Here is a 23,593-nt window from a genome sequence, read left to right as displayed (position 1 = left end):
AGAAATCACAACTATTTGGCACACATTTGCTTCTTTAATTCTTTATCTACCTCCCTCACTAAAAACTGCTAAGAGGTTCACAGCTACCGTTGCTAACTACACACGTACATCCCCCACACAGCTTTTTACCCTACTAAAATCTGCTAACCCTTCAGGTGCCTGATCTGACCCTTTCAATCTTCAAACCATAACCCATCTTGTTCTCACCTCCAATGTGCGACTCTGTCTACCTCCTTTTTTAACTATTGACTACAATCTAGTACCCATTCCTATTGCTTTTGTCAGTCTCGACTTACCACTAACTAGTAGATCCAGATGTTGCTTTATGAACAAGATTAAATCCACTTGTCTCCTGTCCCATTGACAGTGCTGAGCACGTCCAAAATAGTGCTCTACACTGATGGCAAAGAGGGAAAAAAAGAAATAGGGATATGGATATGAGAGAAGACTCTTAAGAGATATCATTAGATTGTAGTCACATAGCTTGTCTAATCAAATGAAGGTCCCCCCGGTTGTTCTTAGTCTCTCACTAATGACCTCACTATTGTTCTAAGTAGAACACATTACTGCCTTTGCCGACATGAATCTTCATTGTATGTACTTTTTATCTTTCACATGGATTTTACATGAATAATAGTATCTATAGAAACTTACAAATTCCCAAGAATCATACTAGCAATTTGTGTACTATAGTAAACATTCAATGTATCACTGGCACAGTACCTTTATTTTGTCAGAGTCAAAGTAATCGTGAGCCGCCAGCTTCTATTCCAATGTCCTATGTATAATTGGTAAACCTGAGCGACTTGAGGCACCAAACAGAAGCAAATGTTCAATGAGGATATGTTAATAACTCTGTGAAGGAGGCCAAAGAGACAGTCGTTTTCAGCACAACTTAGAGGGGGAGGTAGCGTTCCAGTGTGTAGGTGTGAAGGGCAGTTTAAAAAAACAATAGTAGTTTCACAAACCAATCAATCAATCAATCATAACACTTGTATAGCGCGCTACTCACCCGGCAGGGTTTCAAGGCGCTTGGGGGAAGGGGTCTGCTATTGCTCGAACAGCCAGGTCTTGAGTTGTCTTCTGAAGGCGAGATGGTCCTGGGTCAGCCGAAGATGGATGGGGAGGGAGTTCCATGTCTTGGCCGCCAGGTAGGAGAAGGATCTGCCACCAGCGGTGGCTCTTCGGATACGTGGTACGGCGGCGAGGGCGAGGCTTGTCGAACGTAGCTGGATGGTGGGCGTGTAGAAGGTCAGGCGGTCGTTGAGGTACTTGGGTCCCAGGTTGTGGAGAGATTTGTGTGCGTGGGTGAGGAGCCTGAATGTGATCCTCTTGCTGATGGGGAGCCAGTGCAGGTCCTTCAGGTGGCCGGAGATGTGGCTGCGTCGGGGGATGTTCAGGATGAGACGGGCGGAGGCGTTCTGGATGCGTTGGAGTCTTTTCTGTATCTTGGCTGTAGTTCCGGCGTAGAGGGCGTTTCCGTAGTCCAGTCGGCTGGTGACGAGTGTCTGGGTGACCGTCTTCCTGGTCTCGGTCGGGATCCATCGGAAGATCTTGCGGAGCATGCGTAGGGCGTTGAAGCACGATGAGGAGACGGCGTTGACTTGTCTGGTCATCGAGAGGGAGGAGTCCAGGATGAAGCCCAGGTTGCGTGCGTGGTCCGTTGGTTTGGGTGCTCTGCCCAGGGCCATGGTGGCAGAGGGTGATGATCCAAGGATGAGGACTTCCGTCTTGTCTGAGTTCAGTTTCAGGCGGCTGTTCTTCATCCACTCGGCTACTTCTTTCATCCCTTCGTGTAGGTTGGTTCTGGCGGTGGCAGGGTCGTTGGTGAGGGAGAGGATCAGCTGGGTGTCGTCGACGTAGGAGATGATGTTGAGGTTGTGCTGGCGTGCGATGGCTGCGAGAGGTCTCATGTAGATGTTGAAGAGGGTGGGGCTGAGTGATGACCAATAAATACATCTAACTCTCCCTAACAAATCACTAACCTGAGGGCTCTCAAGACCGTATTAAAAGGGGTACAAGAGGTTCAATATTACCAGGAAATTCTCTGAAATTACGCAGCAGAGGAAGTTCCAAGATGCACCACAAGCAGAATATTCTGAGAAGAATTTGGCATCCGACTAGAATATTGTCTCAGATGATGTGCCAGGAGCACAGATGAGCAGCAGAATCCAAGCAGGGGAATGCAGGTTAAAAGCACAGCTCAGGCAAAGGCTTCCTCTCATCAACTGGCAGGGAAGCCCTGGGTGTGTCTTTAAAAGACTGTGTGATTCTCAAATCCTGTGGTAGATTCTTAAATCCTGGGATCCTTGACTTCTGCAGTAGATACGCAAAACTTGGGATCTCGATTACCCCTGAAGCTCCTTGAATTCCACTGTAATAGCCCACTCAGACCGTTTTTTGGGTTTCTGCATGGGGTCAAGACTAGCTGTCCTGGTGATGGACGGGTCACAATTGAGCAGCACATAGGTAGCATGACTCTGCTCAACCCCTTCCAATCTGTCTGCGTGCCCTCAACTCCACTAAAATCGCTCTGATGCCCGTTGCTGAAATTATAACGGCCACATATCACAACCAACTCCCATCCATCCTTATACTCCTGGAAATTTATGCTGCCTTCAACACCATCAATCATCCTACTTTACCACTCAAACTCTGCTCTCAACTGGTCCTCCTACCTCTTAGACCTGTCTTACACTGTAAAGTTGCATTAGCAGTCCTTGTGCTTGAAGGCTTGTATTGTATACTCTTGTCTTCTCATTCTATGCTGTCCGGCTGGTTTCTCCTACCACATGTATGTGAGTAGCACTCACATTATCTTCTTCTATTCAACAGTTTTCCCATTTCAGAAGCTTATATATCCCAATGCCTTGCTGCCACTCATCGCCAAATTACTGTATGCTTCTTCTTGCTGAACTCTGCTAATAAGAGTGATTTACTTAGTTTCACCAGAACTCACTGCAAATGGCTTCCACTCAACAGCTGTCAAACCATCACCCAAGTCAAGCCCTTTCACCAGCAAACTACACTGTGGTAACACACTTTATGTTGGAATCTCTGTAAATCTCAACATGGGATACCAGATGCTCTAGAACGCAGCAGCCAGACTCATCCTCAACCTCCCATTCCAGACCCATATAGCCTCACATCTCGTAGACCACCAATGACTCCCGAATCACAAACTTACCTTTTTCAAACTATTCACACACACATACAACCAAGGACCCACCTAAGTACACAGCCGTATCAGCTTCCACATCCGCCCGCCCGCAATGCGCAAAGCAAACATAAAATGGTAATAACTCAATGTTATTACCATTCTATGTTTTGGCTTTCTCCTCGCACTGCGAGAAAGCAGTGGGGTGACACTTGTCCTCCCTAGTGGAGGAGCCACCCCTGGAGGAGCCACAAGTGCAGTAGAGGTTTCTAAGCCAAAATGACTGCATCCTTCATCTAATGATTCATTTGGAGGTGAACAAGTTAGAGTAAAATCTGGCAATGCCAATCTTTACTGAATGTCTGTCACCCAATGGGGATATACTTGAAATGTACCTCCAGAGTTGAGGGCTAATGACCGTACCATCATAACTAAACTCCATGGCATATTTAAGCTATTTATCCAGTATGTTAATTTGTCAATTATGCTATGATCCTCTTAGCACAAACATATGCCACAGTTTCTCTAGTAGCCTTTCATTGAGTTATCTCATCCAGATACATTGGCGGATTAAGCACTTTAGACAGTGCAATTCATCTGCCAACATGTAGGCAGATTTTACTCTGGGGCCCACTGGAGCTTGAGGAGTTGCAACTTGCAGGACATGCAACATTTACCAATCTTAAATATGGCAGGCCTGCTGATAAGCGGAGCCTTGTCGCTGCATATTGTAAATTCCTCACGCAAGATCATCAACATGATTTAAAGCTGCTGGGTCTAATTGATAGTGAAATTAAATACATGCATGCTGTAAACAATTTAAATCATGTACATCAGAGTCATTTTATAAGAGCCGGTGCTATGATGGCGATAAGCAAAATAACGTTGGCCAGTGATCTGAAAGTCTGATTCCTTAAAAAGTGTCATTTTATATCCCAAAGGTAGAAGGATGTGTGACATATGAATTCTGTCCTATAAATCCCTGTAGTGGTCTTAAGCTTGGTAGGGTCATATATGGATGACTTGCAAAGGTATGAATCAAATTCAATAGGTGCAGGGAAGGACTGAATGCTACTTGTCTTTCACCTCTAGCCCCACCCCATGCCATTCAAAACCAGGGGCCCACTGATTATAGAGTGCAGTATTGATATTGATATTGATATTGAAATGTATTTGTAGAGCGCTCGTTCGCCCGGGGGCTTCATGGCGCTATAGACAGGGACACAACGCATCAGTCAGAGAGAGCAAAAAAGGAGCTCATCAGAACGCTTGGGAGAAAAGCCATGTTTTGAGAGAGTGTCTAAAACTGAGAATGTTTCCACACGTTTTAAGGTGAAAAGGGAGGGAGTTCCAGAAGGCCGCCGCAAGATGGTCAAAGCAGCAACCTCCAAGACGCTTCTTTTTATAAGTAGGAACAATCAGAAGATGTTTATGCATAGAGCGAAGATTCCTGGAGGGGTCATATTTTTTGAACAGATCTCTGATGAATGTGGGGCCGGATTGGTGTAAGGACTTAAATAAAATGCAACCAGTCTTGAAAGCCACCCGTTGCTCAACAGGCAGCCAGTGTAGTTGTTTTAGGCCCAGTCTGACAGACTGCCTCCTAGATAGATTCAGAATGAGTCTGGCTGCCTGATTCTGAATCAGCTGGAGGCGTTTTAACTCGCCGACCTGGAGCCCAAGGTAAAGACTATTAGAAAAATCCAGTCTAGACAGAACCAGGGAGATGACAATCTGTGTAAGCGCTTCCAGAGAGAAGAAACGAGCAATTTTCTTAATTTTCTTCAGCTGGAAAAGGCTGGAAGACACCACTGCACTGACCTGCCTTTTCAGAGAGAGATCTTCGCTAAGAAAAATTCCTAGGCTCTTAACTGAGGGCGATTTAGAGGGTGGGGCTCCCATGCTGGCGGGCCAAAAGCCAGGGTTCCAACTGAGTGCACTCTGCCCAGGCAAGACCAACTCAGTCTTGCCTGGGTTGAGCTTCAGGTGACTGCAGCTCATCCAACTCAGGATGTGAGACATGGTGTTTTGAAACACTACCACTGAGTCCTCGGTGTTTAGGGGAAAGATGAGCTGCAGATCATCTGCGTAGTTGAAAATGGTGACTCTAGTGTCCCTGAGGGAATACAGCAGGGGGCGTAAATATAAATTAAAAAGTAGCGGTGACAAAGACGAACCCTGAGGAACTCCGCAGGTAGTAGGAATAGTGGGGGCCGTGAAGGGGCCCAACCTCACGGATTGGGTACGGCCAGTAATGAATGAACGAATCCAGCTCAGCGCAGAGCCCCTGAGACCGGCCTGTTCGACACGGTTGACCAAGATGGTATAGTCAACCGTGTCGAATGCCGCAGATAGATCTAATAGTACCAGAGCCTGGTGGATCCCCTCATCGGCATTCCGCCTCAAGGTGTTCTGAACTGAGACGATGACAGCTTCAGTAGAATGAAGAGGGCGGAAGCCAGCCTGATTGGGCGCAAGGTACTGTGATTCTTCCAAAAATTTGGACATGCTATCACAAACATGGGCCTCCAATATTTTGGCACAGTACGGCAGCAAGGAAATGGGCCTGTAATTGAGAGGATCCGATGGATTAGCCCCAGCCTTTTTCAGCAAAGGGATGAGAAGAGCTTTTTTAAAACTGGCAGGGACCAAACCCTGTGAGAGGGATCCATTCATCATGGAAAGCATGCTCTCATGTGTGCCTGTGTGATGCTTTGTAGTACTGTGCCTCTGCACAGTGGATTACCACAAGGGAGGCATCCATATTGGCCATCAAGTGCAGGGGTGTAACACAGGCCCCTGCAGCCCCCGCAGTGCGGGGGCCCTCACCCTCCAGGGGGCCCCGTCAGCACCGCACTTCTGCTGGGGAGCTCGAGATTGAGTCCGGAGGGGGCCCCTTCACTTACCCTGCAGGGGGGCCTCCTCAAGGTTCGTTACGCCACTGATCAAGCGTAGTATGCCAGATCCCTAATATCAGTCAGAAACCATTGTGACTCATTTTACATGTCATTTTATGCAAGTCTGACTCACAAATGATGTGCCTTTCAGCACCATCCGTGCTAAGTATTCATTTGTAAAGTAGCTGCAGAAATGTATCGACTCTGTGCTATACAATGTGCGCCATATTGAGCTGAGGGAAACTGAATGCAGGAGAAAGGGGATTTGTACAGGGCTGAACAACAGGCACTCTAAGGGATCTCCTGGGGAAGACCGTAAAGTAAGCGACTGCATGCACCTTCCATCACCTCTCTGACAATGCATGGAAATGTTGCAATCTTGCAGACTGAGTGTGGAGACATGGTGGAGTTAGTCCCAAAGACTAACTGGTGTGCCGTCCTATGCCCTTGAAGCCCAGAGAGCCCATTTTGGCCCGTGATTCAGTATATAATAAGTGGCCAGCACTCACACATGTTGCAAGCTCTGCTGCGATTGGGATTTTGCATTATACGGCTCAGAGGTGGAAACAGGACAAAGCCACTCTGTGCATCATTCCTTTAAAGTTCTGTACTATGTCGGTGCACCGTCGGTGAATAAGAGATAAGAGAATGCTTGTAGAAGTTTATATGAGAGTTTATTGCCGTTTATTTTTGCCGAACAATGTCCGTCTCCTGCACAGCTGGTTAAGGAAACCTACCAATCCTTCGTGGCATAATCAAAGTTCCACCATCTATCGCACTTCACTTAAAAATTACACTTCAATTTCCAGAACAATATTTGGAAAGAAACCAGCCGTCAGATGGCGCACCGCCGTCCTCCATTACAGTCACTTGATAAAACAGCTGACATGAATGATTTTTTAATCACTTACGGGAGCCGTTTCTGAAAGCGTCTGCACGAATACAGATGCCAAATGGGACTGGAAACATTGCTTTATTCCAGAACATAAATTATCGTATTGAACAGCTCTGCGTCTTAATAGCTGGGCTGTGCTGCGTCTTAGAGAGGGAAGACGGGCCACTGCTGCAGCAATGCAGCTTATTAGCGCTTTTACTTCAGATAAAAGTGCGGCACGATGCTGTGCTTGGTTTTCTACACCAGTGTTACCCGCAGTATTACCTTCTGCGTACTTGAAATGTAAGGAGCCCGAGACAGGAAGAGTTTGCAGTTTTCCAGGAAACAGTCATTACCCAGAAGGCACTTCATTCACACTATCAGATCTTGTCAAGAAGTTGGTCGTCCCAGGTGGCCGGCGCCACCACTGGAGCTCAGACACCTCCGGATATTTCCCTCTCACAGAAACCCCAGAGCAATTTTAAACAATGTGGGACTGACTCACAAAGGCCGCCGCGCTCGTGGTGGAGTCCCCGGCGTCTTGAATTGAGAGCTCTCATTTTTTATTTATTTATTTAGTTATTTATTTTGGCAGAATATATAGCACAAACTCGACCCGAAGGTATTGGGTGGCTTTACATGAGCAACAGTTAACTTACACCTGGACACATTCATTTTGCTTGAAACCCTTAACTTGTAACTCGATCTTTGGTTTAGCACTACTAATAAATAAATGCAAACAAAATACATACATAAATATGCTACATAAATTGCTACTTTCAACCCAAAATACAAATTTGTAGGTTACTATTATATGTGTTACTAAATGCACTGTCAATTGGTGTAACATTGTTCCAGGCGCTTGGCAAAAGTTTAAAGGTCATTTTCAGCAGTTGATTGCTTTATTCACGCATTAATGTGAATTTGCCTAGATGTTGACATCACCTCAGAATCAATGGGGAGAGGATGTGGCCTAAGGACTACGGCAGCCGACTTTGAAGCTGCAAAACCAGGTTTGTCTCTGGTGGGAGCTCATCCCATGATTCTGGGCAAATCACTTAATCTCCCAGTACGAAAAAAAATGTAATGAATGTGTCCCTCTGTAATGCAACTGGTGCTCATGTAAAGCACTCTGATATCTTCGGGTCAAGTTGTCACTATATACAGGTGAGAGGTGTGGTGCAGTGGCCAGGGTGGCTGACTCTGGAACATGGGGGCTCACGGTTCAATCCCTGGCACTGGCAGCAGGTTAGCCCAGCACTTTGTGACTCTGGCCAATAGCTTGCTTAATCTTCCCGACTGCCCCCAGTGCTGCGAAACAGCGCCTGAAGTAACTGCGCGCTTTACAAGTGCTTGTATTATTATTATTATATAAAACTGCAAAAAAAAATGGTAGGAAGGAGCTTTTGTCTTAACCAGAACACAAAAACCTTACTGTGAAAATGAAAATGACATTGGGAGGAGAGGGTTATGCTGTTTTATTCAGTCAAAGCTGAAGATACCACCAAAAATTATCAGGGCATGAAAGAGAGACCAACGCTAGTACCAAACCTCCATGTGTGGCACTCCGCATTCCAATGTCCAAGCGCTAGAACAGCACTATGCATAGAGTAAAAGGAACAGTGGTGTAAACAGCACATTACAATACACAGAGCCTGCTACTGATAACACAGCACAAATGATAATATTATACCACTTAAAGTACAGCGAAGAGAGTTGAAATAATTATTTATGTTATGAAAGTGATTTATTTTACCAATTATGCAAATCAAATACTCTTCCCAGAGAAGGACCCTAACTTGAAAACAAAATTAACTAAGCACTAAGACAAGTTTAAAAAGAAGCCTAGGATGACAAACTAGCATCATGCATGTGTGCTGCTGTGCTTGTTTGTGACACAGGCTTGTGTTCTGAGGAGTGTAATACTGCATGTTTTTTCCAAAAATATTTTACACTACAGTAGAAATGTCAGTGATAATAAATAACATTACTTTTGTTAGATGTAAGATAATATTGTTTGTGTGTAACATGTTCAGTGATATCTGCTAAATTATTACAATTTATTTTTAAGACACCCATGATTAGGGATGAATTTCCTTTCTACGTGCCATTGTCGGTATTTAACAATTTATTTCAGCTTGACGGTTGTTATGAATATGTTCGTATTTGTTATATATAGTATCTTTATAATGTGGTTTTCTTTAAAAAATATAATAGGTCTGTATTTTTGTTTTATCCCTTGCTTCCTTCCTTTGATGTAGTGCAATCACTCTAAGGTGAGAATGTTTTTTTTCTTTTGAACTGTGACTATTATGTGAACGTTATGCATAAAGACTCCCCTCTTTAAAGAACGCAACATCTGAACGCAATAACTGTCCATTCCCCAGCTACTTCTGCTATCGCTTGCTGACTTTATGCTTGTCTTTGACCCTAGTGCTTCACCACCTTTTGGTTATGCACGCGCTATAGTAAAACACACATAAGTGTATTCATAAATACCATTTGTAACTAAGGCTGCTGCCAAACTGAAGGATCCAACATTTGTGACTGAGTGCAAATCCAACATATGCAATGATATACACCTTCATCTAGAACAAGTTGTAATAAAGGGCACAGGTTTTATTTCAAAGAGAATCAACTTTATGGAGTAAAATAATTGTATTAGCATTTTTTGATAGAATAGATATTTCACAAATAATTTTATCAGGATACAAATCCTACTACAATTAACCAATAACACCATCCCCCCTCCCAAACCCCTTAAGGTTCAGCCCCTATCACATCATGTATCACTGTGTTACAATCATAGTCTACACCTCTCTCACCTCAAAGTATACATTTTCAGAATTTGCCAGTACACATTCTCCATTCCAGGTATATTTTCAGAATTTACTACTACCTATTCTCCTTGAAATGACTATTACTTACATTCCTCCACAGGCACCTCTACAGTGTCAGGATCTCTAAGACAATCCAATAAAGGATCCATGCTTACTCCCTTTCAATTGATCCCCTTCATTTCCTCACTTGTCTGTGTAACACTGAGCTCTCATAGCCTGACCCTGAATCCATTCCTGCTTCCATTGTTCAAACCTGAAGGTACTAGTAGCTTTCCAATGCATAGTAATATTGTGTCTAGCAAGCACCAAGGCCACGTCAAAAAATGCTGTAGTATTTTTGTGCTAGACAGAGATAGGAAATCCCTCCTGATGAAAAATCAGTGGAGTACAGTGAATCGATCTCTGCATAACCTCATTAATGCAGGTCACTACTTTTCTCCAAAAAAACCACCAATAGCAGACAAGACCGCACCATATGAAGCATTTCCACTCCCTGTTCACCACATTGAGGACATGCCACGGATGTATGATGATACAACGTAATCATTTACAACACATGCCTTTACATGGTAGTTTTTACATCCCAACATCCATTACAACGCATGATTTTACATTGCATGCCATCACAACGCATTTTTATAAACTACATTCACAACACATTCCATTACAACGCATACCATTACAGCGCATATTACTTTTAGGGCAACAGTAGGGTAAGTGTTGGATAATGTAGGGGTAAAAATTACTATTGCCACTCCAGTGAGTGCAACAGTATGGTAATTGTTGGATAGTGTAGGGGCAAAAATTACTATTTCCACTCCAGTGAGTGCAATAGTAGTGTTAGTGTTGGATAGAGTAGGGGTAAAAAGTACTATTCCCACACAGTGAGTGCAAGAGTAGGGTATGTTTTGGATAGGGAAGCGGTAAAAATGACTATTCCCCATTACTTACCTTATATTGCATTGTAATGGCATGCGTTGTGATGACATACGTTGTAATGACATGCGTTGTAATGACATGCGATGTAATGACTGCGTTGTAATGGCACGGGATGTAAAGGATGTTGTGTTGTAATGACTGCGTTGTAAAGGTAGTGCGATGCAATGACTGCATTGTAAAGGTTGTTTCCCACATGCCACATCAGCTGCTGTAAAAATTCGATATAGTTTAGCCAGAGTCAAATATGCCCTTTGTAAATAATATAAATGAATCAGCTTAAATCTAGCATTTCTAGATACAGTATATAAACAAGCATTTTTTTTTGCCTGATCTGCCTCTGAAATAGGATGTGCAAAATCCTCTTTCCATTACTCTTTAAGTTCTACTAGACGTGTTGCAATATAATTCCGTAATGCTTTATAAAGACACGTCACTGCCATAGAATGACCTGACACATTACATAACACCTGGCAAGCACTGTGCTGTTGAGGCTCCTCTACACCCATGCCCCAATGAATGCGCAACCTGGCTACTACTGCCCGATGTGATAAAAATTGCCCTTTCACGTTTTCAAAAGAAGCCAAAAAACCCTCAAATGAGAGAAGTTCCACATCTCCATGTTGATCCCCTATTCTATGCATCCCAGCTGTAGACCATTCCACTATGCCACTCAATCGCCAACCTGGAATTAATTTGCTCTGAACTTCTCAACGGGGTGCCCGGGACATAGGGCACAAGAGTATGAGTTTGCGTAAGAGTACAAAGCCAACAGTATCGCACCACCCGCAATGCAGTGTGTCTGCCTAACAGACCTTCTCGGAGCCAAGAGGATTCTGTACACAGAACATAGATCTGGTTAAAACTGCATATGTTCCTCTTCTGGGAATCTTTGGGAATACATCCATTGTGCAAACCACTGCAACTGTGCGGCCAAGTAATAGGCCTCGCAATCTGAAGCTGCTAATCCTCCCATTAGCGTTGGGCTTTGCAATTTATTTAATGCCACTCTGCACCTATCGTTCCCCATATAAGACTAATCAATAATGAATCAAGTTCACTGAGGATCCTATATGGTATCACTATAGGTAGTGCAGTAAAAAAGTAAAGTAATTGGGTGAACACCACCATCTTTGCTACTCTGACACGTCCTGCCGCCTTTAGCAGGAGTATCTTCCAGAACTCTACACACGAGCGAAGACTTCTAGTAGAATGTTACCCTCCAATATGTCAGATCGTGAATGGCATAATTTAGCCCCAAGATGTTTTACGCATGTCCCCTCTCATGTAAGCCCCTTAAGATCCTCAGGTTGGGTGCATCTTTTAGTAACGGAAACAGGCAAGATTTACTCCAATTTAGGCATTGACCAGATATGCTTGTCCAAAACACTCTAGCATGTTTATCAAATGCAGTAAATCTACATTTGCATTGCTCAGAAACAACAGCGTATCATCTGCAGTGCTGAGTAATGCCCCAGTTACTTACCCATAATCTTCATTACTCTGAGTATTGTCTTCCTCGCCACATGAGTTCCCATCCCTCCCTCCTGGTGTTCCTATTGGCTTCATGTTTATGCTTGGTAGTCCTCAAGCTGAGGGTTGGGCCGGCCCTCCTCTTATAGAGGTCAAGGGTGATAGGGGTCGGCCATGTTGGGTGGGGATGGGAGGCCAACTTTTGCTTTGGAGGGTTCTGGTGTGCAGCTGAGGCTCACTTTGTTACTCATGTGGCAAGGAAGACTTATTAGGAGGTAATGCACAACTCCCTGTACTTCCACTCCCCTGTAGACTCCTCCAGTACTTGCGCTATTAGCAAGTGGTTCAACTGCAATAGGAAATAATAATGGGGAGAGGTGTATGACCTTTTTGATTTAGGGCTTCTTTTCAACATCAATTTCATTACAGACAAGTCAAGATCTTAAGAAAGCATCTCAAGGTAATACCAAACTTTGGATGTATATTTACTAAAACACTCTTGTTTTTCTGATTTGAACTGTGACACAGCTATTTGAAAACAAAAATCAGTTTCCAGTGGCCTTAGTGTCATGATAATAGAACATTTTTAATAAAAGACATAACCCAAATGGAAGTTTTAAAAGTTTACCTTCTACTACAGTAAGTGTAGATAAGGCATAAAATACCTAAGTTACTGCACTATAGTATACTTGCTTATAAGCCTGAAAGGATAGCTTAAAATGAAGACTACATGCTTAATATTAGAAATTAAGAAAGGTGCATGTCAGTGAAGTTACTCTCGTTTCCAATCGAGAGCAATACCTCTTCCAGGTTAAAATTGATCAAATTCAAAGTTACTAACTAGGTAAGTCGAAACACCTTACTAATTAACTGCTAACAATACATCAGGATGACAAAGCTTTCCTGCATTCAAAGTGCATTATTTTACTTTAGAGCAATATATTTTAGTTTGCTATTAGTTGAACACAGAGTCAATGTGTTCAAGGATCAGGGCATGCTGTTAAATGTGGGAAGAATTACATTGGAGCCTATGTACTTGGTCAAAGGAAAGTTCAGACCCCGAGTTTCGGCGGTAAATTCAGGAATGCCTTGAGTGCTAGCTCCTCCAGCCGTAAATATATGAAACACCTGCGACACATAGTATTTCATCTGAGATATCCATGAACAATGTCTGTTATCACACCCAAGCTTCTACCTGTTAAGGAAAAGCTCAAACCAGCCGAAATCAAACCTGGCTGCTAACAGACCACAGTGATAACACTCAGCAGTAAGTGTTGACACCCATTGTCTTATTGTGTTGAACCATTTCAGTGCACAATCTAACAGTAGTTCTTTTCCAGCAAGTGCATTTGACAAAAGAATATGATATTCAGAACACCAGAAGGAACTGTCCCCGGGATAGAGGTCCTCTGTGCTCTCTTAATGAGTTTGTTTTATTTCTGCTTTCAACAAAACGACCAACTTCTAACCTCATTAGCCTTTGTATGGACTATTGATTAGCTGTAAGGCTCCATGTTTAATGTATTTAATAGCCACAAATAAGTGCACATTGATTCTAAAATAATAGCATTCAAAATATCACATTGGCAAGAATTATCACATGTATGTTATGGAGAATAGTATGTAAACTGAAATCCAGTGCATGTACAACCAAGGGGATGGGAGGTGGTTTCACATTACTGTTAGTGCTTTTATGGTTAAAGGGTAACAGAAGAATATTCATATGTAAAGCCAATAGGTCTCGCTTTTGAAAGACATTAGCCAACCTTTTGGTTTTGCAAATGCTTGTTGTTGAATAAAATCAGAAAAAAATGCTCATTGTAGAACAGCATGGACTAAAAAAAAGAAAGCAAAATGGCTGCCCCAGCATGATAGTAATGCATAATGACTTGCCAGTTTTCATTATTCTTTCCTTTTTATTTACCATTGCCTTGAGCAATAAACTACAAAATCGAAAAAGCATAAATGTGGATTTTAGAAAAAAGAGGCCCAGTATCAAACTGCAGTTTCCAGACCCTCTAAAATAGAAAAAAATACAAAGCAAGACAGGTCGTCTGGCTCTATTAAATACATGCAACTGCAGGCTTCCGCAAATGCTGGTTGATTTCGCTTCTTGCATGAATGCCATTTACCAAATTAAAGACAGAGACATTTTGGCTTTGCCAATGCTGGAAAAAAAGTAGTTACAAAGCATTTGCAAAGCCAATCGGTCTCTCCTTTGGCATTTTTCTAATGGTCAGAAGCATATGCAAAATGAACAAATAAATACAAATAAAAAGGCAGTAGTCACTGGTGTGCACATGAGTGATGTGTACAAGTGTCAGTGGATTTTATTTACCAATCCAATCCAAGTTAACATATGCCACTTGGATCTGCAAAAAAAAAAAAATGATTTCTATTTAGATCAAAAGTGCATATTGTTTTTTTCTTAAAAGAACCACAGGAGAGACGGGGTATTGAAAGAGCTAATTTGAGAGCAGAATGGAGTCAAGAATTGAATGAGAGAGAGAGAGCAACACAGGTATAGGGAAGAGATGAACACAGAGTGCGGGGGGCAGGAGAGAAGAACATAGAGCGTGGTAATGGGGAGAAGCACACAATAATCATATAAAAGTGAAAGCAGTACTGGGAGTAGGAGAGGAACACATGAGGGTGAGAACAACATGGAGCATGAGTGGGGGGGAGAAGTACACGAGAGAGAAACATGGAGAGTGGGGTGGGCATTTTGGGTTAGCACACAGCGAAGAGAAGGAGAGAGAGCTGAAGAGCCCACCCAGTCTACGGAGTGCTTAACCAAAAATAAAAATATGTTCCCTAAATGTGAGCAGTGAAAGGGTAGAAGCCAGGCAATCAGAGAGAGGTGGTAAAACACTATGCTCCAAGGGAGGAATAAACACAAGATGGGAAAGCTGGGACAAGGGCAGTCATCGAATAAGAAGCAAGCAAATGAACATGACAATAAAGCCAAAGAATGTCAAAATGAGTGTAATGTAATCAAGTGTAAATTCTTTGTAAGCCCAGAAGAGGACTTTTGCAGCCAGACAGACTGCATTGCCTGGTAAGCTTAAGCCAAAACGGATTGCTCTCTGCAAATCCATATCTGACATAAAGAATGCATTGTGACAAACATTTTAATGATGGAGTGAAACATAGTTTCCCATGCATTTTAATGATAGGACTTCCTAGATGAGGAATGATACACCAAGAAGCCAACTCTATGAAATGAGAGATTAATACTCCTCTGGGCAGAGCCAACGCCCATTGTTATTATTTTTTTTCAATAGCTAATCCAGAAAACTGTGCTGTCAGATCTAATAAAGAACTACATTTGGCACAAGGTGATCATTTTGCAATGTATAATAACCACCTTTATGTTCAAATGAAGCAACTTCTAGAAGGTAAATTGATGCACCAAACAGTCAATAGCATGTGTAAATGAAATACATTTATAAATGAAGTTTAGGTCCATTGTATTTAAATTTTAAATAATTTGTAGCAATAGGTCTTGAAGAGAGATGTACTGTCACGCCATGCCTAAAATTGTGATGAGGGACTGCAACTAACAATGGGCGAGAGGGGTGATAATCAGCGCAAACTCTATGCCACAGAGATGGTGGGAACAACAGTGGAGCAAGGAGGGTGCCAAGCAACATAGAGTGGTGAGAGGCCTGGGAGCAACAAAGGAGCTGGCGAGGAAGTATCATTTTTTTAAACAGGCCAAGGTAAACCAAATGGTATGGGAATGGACAGGAAAAATAATAGACATATTGTGGACAAGCAACACAGAGAGTGCAGGGGAGGGGATGTGAAAGGGAAGAAGCAACCAGGAAAGAGAGCAAGAAACACAATCAGTCCCAGAGAGTGCTGAAACAAAAAGAAAAGGTAGCTTTCTGAATGTTAGCAGTGGAATGATAGAACTATACTAGTCAGAAGCAGTGTAAGGCAGTTATGCTCCGATGGTGGAAGGACAAACGACAAACACAAGAAAAGAAAGAAGGAAGTAAATGATGTTGGCGGGAAAGTGAACCACTAATGAGCTGTTTACTGACCCATAGCCCACTCCATGTATGGAGATTGTACTAAATAAGTCTTTTGGCATAAAAGGGAAATCTCTTCTTCTGAGATTACTTAGTAGTGTTGTATGTATTATTATGAGGCCTAATGGAACCATTTAGGTATTAAGTGCTGGTGTTCTACATCCTCCTTCAGCTCTGGAGAGCAAATGTTTATTCTTTCAATCCATTTCATCTCCTTACTGCCAACAAGATTTCAGTGTTTCTCCCTCTTAGCCAGAGTTACATTTTCTCTACAACCTTTCAGTATACATATCGTTCTGTGTGGTATTTTGCAGGAAATCATAAATATTAGAGGCGGTTCCTTTTTAAATAAGTTTTATGACTATGTTGTAGAATTATTTAGCAAATTGCACTCCTTGGCTGTCCCATATAGAGTTGGTCCGTTTGTGGATTGTTCTCCTCATGTTTACATTAAGATGTCTTAGATGTAAATTCAGACACCTAAAAATGTCCACATTTAGAGTGTATTGCATCTTAACCTTCAAAATCATGCCAAATGTGAAGTATCTTCTATGTACTAGGGTCACAGAGTGGACTAGTATTTGTTCCCGATGACCAGTATGTATCTGATGAGCATGGACAGTCCGAAAGTCAGATGCCAATTTTTGGTGCCTCTTCTTTGTATGTACAACCTGTTCCATGTCTGAATCTGTCTGTACCTGAAAAAATAGCTCAAGACAGGCCAAGAGTGGTAAAGACGGGCTGCATAGTAGCAAAGCAGGAGGACGCTTGAAGAAAACAACCATCCTTCAGTAATGTGGGAAGAGTGTCATAATATCTCATGCAGGCAATGCAAATGGTGCCCCTCCCTCTGCTTACAAAAAATTTAAAACAACATAGCTAAAGTAAAATGGCCCCTTGAGTTCTCGGGCTGGCGACACTGCACTTGCTTCACTACCCATAGCTATGCCTCTGTGATCCAGTGCAGTACTGGTGCACAACGCAGTATGTGTTGTCTGAAGTACTTGCCAGAGCGACAACAAGGAGGCAAGGACTACTGTCCACTAATATTCAGTTAGAAACCCTGCCAGGGCCATTGTCTATCAATTAAAGAGTACTTGCAGAGGCATCGTATTAGTTAAAATATTATATTCTTAACCACTTTTGTAGCCATGTACTTTTATAATTGCGTCTGCTTCGTTTGCTTCTTGATTTTCTGTGACAAAGGACTGATTGCTATTTATCTTTAATTATGTGCCTTGCCCACTCCTTTTTAAAGTCCTTTGATGAGCTGCTAATGAAAACCTTCCTCTGTCGCCTCCCTGCCACTAGATTCGACCGACACTTTACCTGCATTCTAAGTAGGTGTGAATCTCCAGGGCTTTTACTCCGAGTCCCTGCTCTAAAAACGCACAATTTGTATCGGAACACTGTCCGGAAAAGTCGTTTAATTGGCTAGTTCTATGCTACACGACAAAAAAATGACAAAAAGGTATACATGAAGTAAAATAATAAAATTTTCCTAAATTAGTGTGAGGGAAAAAAAATATGAAAGTTAATAGTAATGCAAACAAATAAGAACAATACCTTGTGTGACTTTAATATTACTTTGTTGTGTTTTTATCAGCTGTTAAAATAAAATAACAACTGTTCACAGGAGGCAAGATTTAATTTCAGGAAGCCATTAGTTTGTAGTACTTGTTTTGTCTGTATCTAGTCTGCTGTGTAGATCATTATGTCCTATAACGTCTGAATTCTAACTTTTTCCAGTTGGATGAAGAAGCCTCGGTGTGGTGTGCCAGATCAGACAAGAGGTGGTTCCAGATTCAATGTCCGGCGGAAACGATATGCATTGACGGGGCAGAAGTGGCATCACAAACATATCACTTACAGGTACAAGTAATAGTTTTTTTTTCTTTTTAAATAATTTTTTGAACCTAAACATACACCCTAGAAAATACTGTTCAAGAAAACCAATTTTCCTTTGGACAATTATTACATAGGAGGTGGTGTGAAATGTGGGTCCGCCCATCAGTATTTCTTTCCTGATGGCAAGCCATGGGCTTTATGTAGAGATTTTCTGTGTTACATAGCATAGGACTAAAACACAGAAAATAACTTTACAGAAAGGTAAATGATCCCACTCACATATGGTCTTTTTGTGAAATGCTCCTGATTTATGCTCTTGATCACAACAACAGTTTACGGGCCTTTTCACAAAGGCATTTTGGAATACGTAAAGTAATACTCCTGTAATATTCTTTTACGTAATCTTAAATGCCTATTCCCAATTGGTCCCAAAATATCTAAAAAGGGACTAAAATAGTAATATTCAGGGAATGCTCACATTGAATTAGTACACACTGAAAACACTATACCCTGTCTAAACTTTTACTAATAGGGACATTTCAGGGCCGATTCACAAAAGCATGAAAGAGTATTTTCAACGAATACCCCTATAACACTACTGCCATACTCATAGATGTTTTTGTGAATCAGCCCTCTGATTTAATATTTTCCATCCTCTGAGATGTATCTATTTATCAGTGCTATTACTGTTGAACAATGGTAGGTTACAGTATCTTCAACATGTCAATTTATAGACTGTATCCACTACAGATGTCATGGATTCTCTGACCTGTCTGCCTACGTATGTACTTGGTGAAAATTTCCATGGTCTTGAGTCTGTGATGCACATGCCCAATGAAGGATACCCTTGATTACCTGGAAGTGTACTAATGAATAAATGGATGACCTTAAAATTGTTCTAAGCGTTCCAACCACAGACTATCAAACCAGATAATACTGGTGAGCAATTTATTGTAGTCAAACAAAAATTTAGATGCAATTATTACTTGCCGTTTTTCATAGAGAATTTTGGGGAAGAGGAAAGTACACTTCTTAAGGATATCTCAGTTCTGTTATAAGGGTCTGGGTTTTACCCACACAAAAAAGATCAGTAATGCCTTGCTCCATTCCAATTCCACCAAAGTCAGTCTTGCGTAAGAGATGCACACTACAACAGTGACAATAGAGTGTACTTTGTTACTTTAAATTATTCACATAGACTGGTCTCTTTTGCTCTTTGTTATATAAGTCTATGTTGGTACGTTAATAGCCCATAAGCAGCATACCACACGTTATTTATCAAAAAATGGCACTTGATTTAATCATAACAATTTAGATATTATTAACAAATGTCTCTACATTGTGTCAGCTATGGCATTCTAAAGAATCCCCTTCCTGATTTCCTAGACTCATTTAGGGAATTAGAAAACAAAATATATCTTTGTTTCCTATAATGGTAGATATTGGGGTGTGAGAAGCTGTGAGTTATATTGACTTGCAATTTCATTAAGTTAAAAAAGACCTGCTTTAATAACACTTCATAGTAGATGTAAATTGGTCCCCTTGCAGTGAGAAACAGTGGGTAGATTTCTGCCAGTGGGTAGCAGTCTCCCAGCATGCCCCCTGCCTCATTCCCTGTGCTTGAAACCGACAGCATAAATGTCAGTTTTTTCTCTCATCATACATGGGTTCCTGACAGTACCTACCCTCCGTACCTCACCCTGTATCCTGTCCCGTCCTCCACCATATCTATAATGTACCTGGGGCTTTTTTTTCTATTATTAGGATGTGCTGCCATTCATGGGTGAGACATCCTGTGATATGGAACCTGACGAATCTATTGGGCCTGTGGGTGACAAATCTTAGCATAAGCAAAGACAAGTTGTTATGCCCACCCGGATAGATAGGGACTCTTTACACGCTAGCCTTGTGTTGAAAATTGAAGCATTGTTATTCTGTTTGACCGATGTCTCTCATAAACAATTTTTCCTTCCTCTGGGTAGTTCCATGTTAGATATCTGTTAGTCAATAAGGCATGGAAGAGCAACACGTTTTTAAAATGTTGTGTCCTTGCATTATGTCAAGAACAGTAGAAGATAATTTATCAGCGATTCATGGCTAGGTGAGTTATAAAATTGTCATAGCACATAATGTATTATTTAGTATAGCCAAATAATTGATTGGACATTACTGATTGATTCTTGTTACGTTGTTTAGACTTTCATTTATAATTTTCTAACCAGTCCACCACGTGGTTGTCTTTGGAGATGCAATTTGATTACAGGGAAGACCTATGGATCACTTATTTTAATGTATGTGCATCATGTGTAGAATAACAGCACTGCATCGATGTCAGGCTACATTCCAAATTAATTGTTTATTCCTGCTCTAGCTGCATTGCAACAATATCTTTCATAGGTGCTCGGATGAATGTTATATATTTATGCCACAAACCTGTACATTCGTCACTATGTAGCACGTAAGAGTGATGCTTACTATGTGAACAGCTAGCCATTTTGATAAGAGAGTACCTGAGTTTTAATGAGTTCTCAAACACTATACATTTCTTCCTGGGAAATAGCAGTCATTGGGTAGTGGTGTTATGCCTTGTAATATAGAGAATTCTAATTAGTTTGTCAAATTCTATTTTTGTGAGTAATATATTGTGTCTTATTTGTTTGAAATATTTATGAAGTGTCTGTGGCAAAGTACTAATATTCAAAGTCTATGTCTGTTATAGACAGCATAATTGTTTTGTAAAATTCTTGGTAGTGTTGTTTCTTTAGCACTAACATTTTGAAGGAGAAAGAAAGTGCCACTTAAGAGGTGAAGTATTTACCTTAGTAATGGTGCTACCTGTCTTACTTATTTTACGAGTAAACAATGTGGGGCTACTTTAATTGACATGGTAGAATCAAAGTAGAAGACAAGACCTATACTAGAAGGTTTGCTATTTGACTTTGCCACACAAAACATTCCAACATTCTTTTGTTGTATTACAAAACTGGTGAATGAAACACAGGCAACCCACCTCATATCCTTTGTCCTACAGGGCAATGCAGTGCCAGACCCTAGATGAACTATAACACAGATTTCATTGTCACTTAATATGTTAATTGGTGTGCTGCTTTTGGCATTAAAGTTTAATGAATCTCAAAACATAAAAATAGAATTCACACTTATGCACTATGACTTTCTTATGTTGTTGAATCCAACACTGTCCCATCCAGATGATAGAAGCAATAGGCAGGATAATATAGCACAAAAAAGTATTGACAAAGTAAAGGGGCTTATTTAGGGTTTGGTGGATGGTGGGTACTTTAATGGGACAAGCAGAGGACATTGACCCCACCATCCCTAGCAACATCCATCAGCCTAATCTAGAGTTGGCCACCAACCTTGTAGACCTCTCATAAATTTAACATGAACCACAATCACAACAGTTCCTGTCAATGTTGAAAAAGTTTGATGGACAGCGCCATCAAACAGGACAGCTGCCTTCAAACCTTTACACAGTTCTAATTTTTCATACACAAATTCCCACTTTGGGAGTTTATTTTCGAAAAATGAAATACTAAAGACCCTTACACTTAGGGAGTTTTCTCCCATGCCATGGATGCAGGGAGATCATTTTGTTTTACTGTCCATTACCTCCAGGCTTTACATGACAGTGAGGGGCAGTTAAAAAGACATCCAATCACCCACTTTAAATTGGGTGGGTGTTTGGATGATTAGCCTCCGACAACCTGCACTCTGTCAGGCCATTGGAGTATGTCGGCGACAGAGCATATACTTTGTGATTGACATATTTTCCATCCACCCACCTCTAAATCGAGTGGGCAGACTGTGAGTTTGGCAGAAGAGTGCCTTCTCTGCAAGACTCTAGATCAGCCCCATAGTGTTGTTATCAGACGAGGTGGCATTTAGTGAGCAGTCTTGAAGCTGAATTCTATATGTGTTGCTTTTGTTTGGCCAGCAAAAGAATTACAACTGTGGTGGTGCCCCTTTGGTTATGTTGGAAGGTGTGTGATAGCAATTATATGTATAAAAAATCCCAATACAAGTAGATTCAAGCACATTTGTTATTATTAAACAGCATTGTTTATTTATTTATTTTTCGATTTGTTAAGCGCAGTTGCTGCCCAGGGGCGTCCAAGCGCTAAGATTAGACAGAGCTGAGACGGAGCACAGGAGGAACTAAGAGGGCTTCCTAAATAGTATGGTTTTCAGTTTCCTGCGAAAAGGGAGTAGGTCGGGTGTGGATCGAAGATCAACGGGAAGTGAATTCCACAGCTTGGCGGTGTTCAGTGAGAACATCCTGCCCCCTGACCTAGCTCTCCTTACTCTGGGCACCACTGCCAGAAAAGTACCGGAAGACCGGAGGTTCCTGTTAGGGTGGTAAGGGATAACAAGGCTGGTGTTGATTGCTGATCCAGTCTTCCAAAAAGCTCGATGTGTGATACACAGAGCCTTAAAAGCCACTCTCTGTCTCACCGGTAACCAGTGTAGGCTTTTCAGTCCCTGTCTAACGGACTGAGACCATGGGATTTGGAGTATGGTACGTGCTGCACAATTTTGTACCACCTGCAGCTTTCGAAGAGTCATCTCAGGCGCCCCCAGATAAAGGGCGTTGTTTGAGTCTAAACGGGACTGGATAAGGCCTTGTACTGCCACCTTCTTGGCATCCAGAGGTAAAAGTGAAAGAACCTTCCTCAGTGTTCTTAAAAGTCCAAAACAGGTGGCAGACAACTTAGTGGCCTGAGTGGAAAAGGAGAGTTTATGGTCTAACCAGACTCCCAAACTCTTGACACTGTCCTTAGGGGTGGGAGGTGCCCCTAGACCAGCAGGCCATAAGGAAGAGAAAGGTAGTGGTGAGGGTGGGCCTAAGAGCATGAGTTCAGTTTTCCCACCGTTCAGTTTGAGGGAGGAGTTAGTCATCCACTCCCTCACGCTCTCCAGGCATTTCAGCAGGCCGGCCGAGGCTTGTCCACCGTTCTCCTGGGCCAGTGAAACCACCAGCTGGGTATCGTCGGCGTACGACACGATTTTAATGCCGTACGGTTCCACTACCCCAGCTAGCGGTTTCATATAGACGTTAAACAGTACAGGGCTCAGCGATGAGCCCTGCGGCACTCCACAGCTGAGAGGCTTGATGGTAGATGTTGTGTTACCATCAAAGATCTGGAAGGATCTGTCGGCCAGAAAGGACCTAAACCACCTTAGTGCGTTTCCCGAAACTCCGATGTTCTGGAGACGGTTCAGCAGAGTGATATGGCTGACCGTGTCGAACGCGGCACTCAGATCAAGGAGGATCACTGCCACTGATCCCCCCTGATCCAGTATCCTTCGAGACTCTTCAGTCACTGCTAGCAAGGCGGTTTCAGTCCCGTGGCCAGGTCTGAAGCCTGTCTGGGAGGCGTGCAGTAGGGAGTGATTCTCCAAAAAACTGGACCAGAAAGGCGTTGATGTGTTTTTCCAGCACCTTACCAGTCCATGGAAGCAGTGAGATGGGGCGATAGTTGGAATGGTCGTTAGGGTCCAAATTAGATTTT

General features: G+C 42.2%; 1 protein-coding gene across 2 annotated transcripts in view; it reads left to right on the top strand.

The window, feature by feature from the left end:
- The window catches only part of MMP16 (matrix metallopeptidase 16), a 514,191-nt gene that overhangs the window by 249,197 nt on the left and 241,401 nt on the right, over positions 1 to 23,593 (top strand). For both annotated transcript variants that reach the window (XM_086965967.1, XM_086965966.1), the window contains exon 3: positions 17,964 to 18,086. In XM_086965967.1, coding sequence (XP_086822093.1) covers positions 17,964 to 18,086 — 123 coding nt within the window. The remainder of the gene's footprint in view (positions 1 to 17,963; positions 18,087 to 23,593) is intronic.

The sequence above is a fragment of the Lissotriton vulgaris genome, chromosome 4_1 (genome assembly GCF_964263255.1).
Source record: "Lissotriton vulgaris chromosome 4_1, aLisVul1.2, whole genome shotgun sequence".
Classification (NCBI taxonomy): Eukaryota; Metazoa; Chordata; class Amphibia; order Caudata; family Salamandridae; genus Lissotriton; species Lissotriton vulgaris.
Note: the sequence above shows the minus strand (reverse complement) of the source record. Positions and strands in the feature narration are given on the sequence as shown.